The sequence below is a fragment of the Acyrthosiphon pisum genome, chromosome A1, assembly GCF_005508785.2.
Source record: "Acyrthosiphon pisum isolate AL4f chromosome A1, pea_aphid_22Mar2018_4r6ur, whole genome shotgun sequence".
In the NCBI taxonomy this organism is placed as follows: Eukaryota; Metazoa; Arthropoda; class Insecta; order Hemiptera; family Aphididae; genus Acyrthosiphon; species Acyrthosiphon pisum.
Genome location: NC_042494.1, coordinates 138,250,640 through 138,254,497, shown reverse-complemented (window position 1 = coordinate 138,254,497; position 3,858 = coordinate 138,250,640). Strand labels below are relative to the sequence as shown.

At 32.3% G+C, this 3,858-nt stretch overlaps 1 protein-coding gene across 1 annotated transcript; it reads right to left on the bottom strand.

Moving 5' to 3' along the window:
• Nucleotides 1–1,377: 1,377 nt before the first annotated feature.
• Nucleotides 1,378–3,841, bottom strand: LOC107882197 (piggyBac transposable element-derived protein 3-like). Its single transcript, XM_016800237.2, has 2 exons — nucleotides 1,651–3,841; nucleotides 1,378–1,578 (listed from the first exon to the last, which is right to left on the bottom strand). Exons 1-2 carry the CDS (start codon nucleotides 3,411–3,413, stop codon nucleotides 1,410–1,412), a joined length of 1,932 nt encoding a protein of 643 aa, XP_016655726.1. The 5' UTR covers nucleotides 3,414–3,841; the 3' UTR covers nucleotides 1,378–1,409.
• Between the last annotated feature and the right edge of the window lie 17 nt (nucleotides 3,842–3,858).

Below are 3,858 nucleotides of genomic sequence, written 5' to 3'. Positions count from 1 at the left end.
CCCGAAAAATCTCTACATTTATGTCCGAATGGAAAAACAAAGAACATCGTATATCCTCAAGCATTAAAATGATACAGATTATTATATAATTTTTACAAACAAAAAAATACGATATCGTTCTTATCGATCATGCCATCTTTTCATTTTTGTATTTGTATTTTGCTCGTATTGGCTTATAAACGGACAGTTTCCATAGAAACATAATAATTATAAAATATACATTAAAATATTTACATGCAGTCGTCTCGACCTGGTGACCGAGAAAGACATCGAGTGGGTTTTTCATGTCGGTTCTGACCTTCCTCAGATGTAGCTGAATATCTATCCCTTTCGGTACTAGCGGGACGTTTGAGTCCCGGACACTTTAATCGGTAATAGAAAATATATGCATTTAGATATCGGTATGTTCTGGCCTGGCGGGACATCTGAGTCCCATCTAATACACGTTGAAAAAAAAAAAAGTGAAATATAATTATTCTTTAACTATTTATTTTACATTGTAGCAGGGGAAACCCAACCGTACTCTTATCTGCTAGTAATTGTATTTTTGTATTTATATTCTGCGTATATAATCTGTTTACGGACGACGCTAATCGTTTGTTTATTTTTCAATTCTTCTCAACAATGAAATAAAATATATTTGGTCGTCATGTTATCTATATTTACGAAATTAATCAACATTTTTGTCGCGGGACTCATATATCCCGTCAGTATTCGTCAGTCGTAAAACAGCCGGTCGTGTGTTCGCAATATAATATAATATAATATAGTCTTACGTACGCACGTCTCGTATATTTCGTCGTCAATTTTTATCGTTAACATATTTTTTCAAATTATTTTTTTTAAAAATGAGTGCAAGTAAAAAACATCAAGATATCGAAGATTGGCTATTAATGGATGTTCCGGATGATCCAGAATCTGAGGACGAATACGATGTAGATGATGGTGATACCGATGAGCAAGCCCAACAAGAGGTAATTGAATTTAGTAATTTTTTTTTACAAAGTGCATGTGAAACCGGTAAAAATGTCAAAGAACCATTAACCCTTTGAGTCCGGCTATTGGAAAAAATGAAAAAAGTTAAAATTTTTTTTGATAGAATTTTTTATTGTGGTCCAACTAAGGTCTCTGATTTTTTTCAAAATTTTTTTTTAAGCGCTTCACTTACTTTTTTTCCCGGGACTTCTAAGTCCCGTCAGGGTGATATGCATTATAATGAAAATTAATAAAAAAATCATTATTTGCATTAAAAAATACGAGAAATCTACTTCTGATAATATAAATTTATTTAAATCGTAAACATAAAAATAAACGGACTCCTTGCCAATTTTTACTTTGTTATTTCATATAAAAAAAAAAATAATACATTGTAGTAAAATTATTAAAAGTTTTGTAAATAATTAAAAAAATTATACAATATCAACTTGATGGTATTCTACAAAACAATTTTTCCTTTCATTGCAACACAGAAATACTCGGCAGTGGTTACACGAAGAAAGTGGCCGGGACTCTACTCCTCGAACACTGCAAAGTTCACATCTACCTCTCTTTATACCAAAACTTGGCCAATGAATACCCCTGTGATAAAATAAAAATCAACTATATTATAATATTATATTATAGTATAATGATGAAATAGTTTTATTATACCTGTTGCCTAATCTGACGTCTTTGGAGTTGGATAAAGTTTTCTTTCTTCGATTTGATGGCGTTTGTGGAGCTGATCTTTTCAGGCTTATAGATTTTCTTGATGGAGTATTTCGAGCTGTCATCAGACCAAGGGCAACTGATCGACGGAAATCAAATACATCCGTTTTTTCAAACATTTGGCAATAAATGACATATGCGTTTACAAACGTTATGTCTAACAGTCCCCAAAAAATCCTAAGCCACCACTTTTTGGATTTACGGTCAACGTTGTATAATGCCCTCAATCTGTCTGCGTGATCAACTCCACCCATATATTTGTTGTAGTCTTTGATTGGATTTGGGCACGATATGCTCAATCTAGAGCCATCTTTCATAGTCCTATCAACAGATGTTATTTCGTTACCGTGATAGTTTGACGCAATATGTACCACTTTGTTATCTTTCCATTTGAATATTCCAATACCTGAAGTAGAAAATCGGTAGTCAAATTCTCCCCGAGGTATTTCAGAATCTTTTTTGAAATTTTGTGGCATCCCTTTACGATTTTGTCTAATTGTACCACAAGCTAGTGTTTGTTGCGTTCTCAACTTTTCAAGAAGTGAAAAAGTTGTAAAATAGTTATCGAAAAATACAATTCTAGATTCGTTCCAAAATGGTTTTGTCAACTGCAATACAATTCTTTCTCCTAAATTAGTGTTCTCGAACTCTTTTTCTAACGTTTCGTTTTTTCCTTGGTACACCGTAAATTTCATAATATATCCGTTCTGGTCTGCAATACACCACAATTTGTAACCCCTTTTTATGGGTTTCATTGGGTTATATTGCTTTATCGTACTGCGACCCTTGAATTTAATCATAGACTCATCAACACTGAGTTCACGTGTTCCAGATGAAGACTCCAAAAATATTTGGTTCAAACTATCTATCATTGGACGTAATTTGAACAATTTATCTTTTTTGTTCTGAGAAATATTTTCATTATTATTGACGTGAATATTAGATAGTATTTCTACAAATCGATCTCTTGTCATAACTTCAGAAATAGCTGGCACATTTAAATCTTTGGCCCCCTTCCAATAATGTTTATATGAAGGTAGTTTATGATACCCCATACAAAAATTAATTCCAAAAAAAGAGAGCAGTTCATTTTCTCGTAGATTGAGATTTTTATTTTTTTGAGTTGCGTACAGATTACTTTGGTCCAAAATATTTTCTGTGATAGGATTTATAAGTTTTAAAAAAATATCCGTTGCCGTTTTACAGTCACCAAACATCACTTGGTTGTAACCTAAACTTTTTCCATAATCTGGCAAAGCTGCTGTTATTTCATTTTTTTTACGCCATTGCCTATTAACTTCAACAGGATCTGGAGTATTATTAACAGCAAGTTCTATAGTAGTATTATTATCTATATGTTCTGGTGTGCGTGTATTATCAGGTATAACATGGTCAGAAATAGATTTATTGGAAAAATTAGTTGAATTTGATACTCGTGGTCTCAAAGTTCTAGAAGAGCTTGGTGTATTAGTGGTTTTTAGACTTACGTCCTCGGTTTGATGGGAAAAGTCAAATTCCGGAAAATCAAAAATAATAACATCCGAATTATCAATTATTAATGGTTCTTTGACATTTTTACCGGTTTCACATGCACTTTGTAAAAAAAAATTACTAAATTCAATTACCTCTTGTTGGGCTTGCTCATCGGTATCACCATCATCTACATCGTATTCGTCCTCAGATTCTGGATCATCCGGAACATCCATTAATAGCCAATCTTCGATATCTTGATGTTTTTTACTTGCACTCGTTTTTAAAAAAAATAATTTGAAAAAATATGTTAACGATAAAAATTGACGACGAAATATACGAGACGTGCGTACGTAAGACTATATTATATTATATTATATTGCGAACACACGACCGGCTGTTTTACGACTGACGAATACTGACGGGATATATGAGTCCCGCGACAAAAATGTTGATTAATTTCGTAAATATAGATAACATGACGACCAAATATATTTTATTTCATTGTTGAGAAGAATTGAAAAATAAACAAACGATTAGCGTCGTCCGTAAACAGATTATATACGCAGAATATAAATACAAAAATACAATTACTAGCAGATAAGAGTACGGTTGGGTTTCCCCTGCTACAATGTAAAATAAATAGTTAAAGAATAATTATATTTCACTTTTTTTTTTTTT

Bases quoted from the DNA above. Each gene is read 5' to 3' on its own strand.
- LOC107882197 (XM_016800237.2), bottom strand. From the start codon at position 3,413: ATGGATGTTCCGGATGATCCAGAATCTGAGGACGAATACGATGTAGAT. The intron at 1,579-1,650 runs GTATAATAAAAC...ATTTTATCACAG, and splicing joins GACGTCAGATTAGGCAACAG to GGGTATTCATTGGCCAAGTT.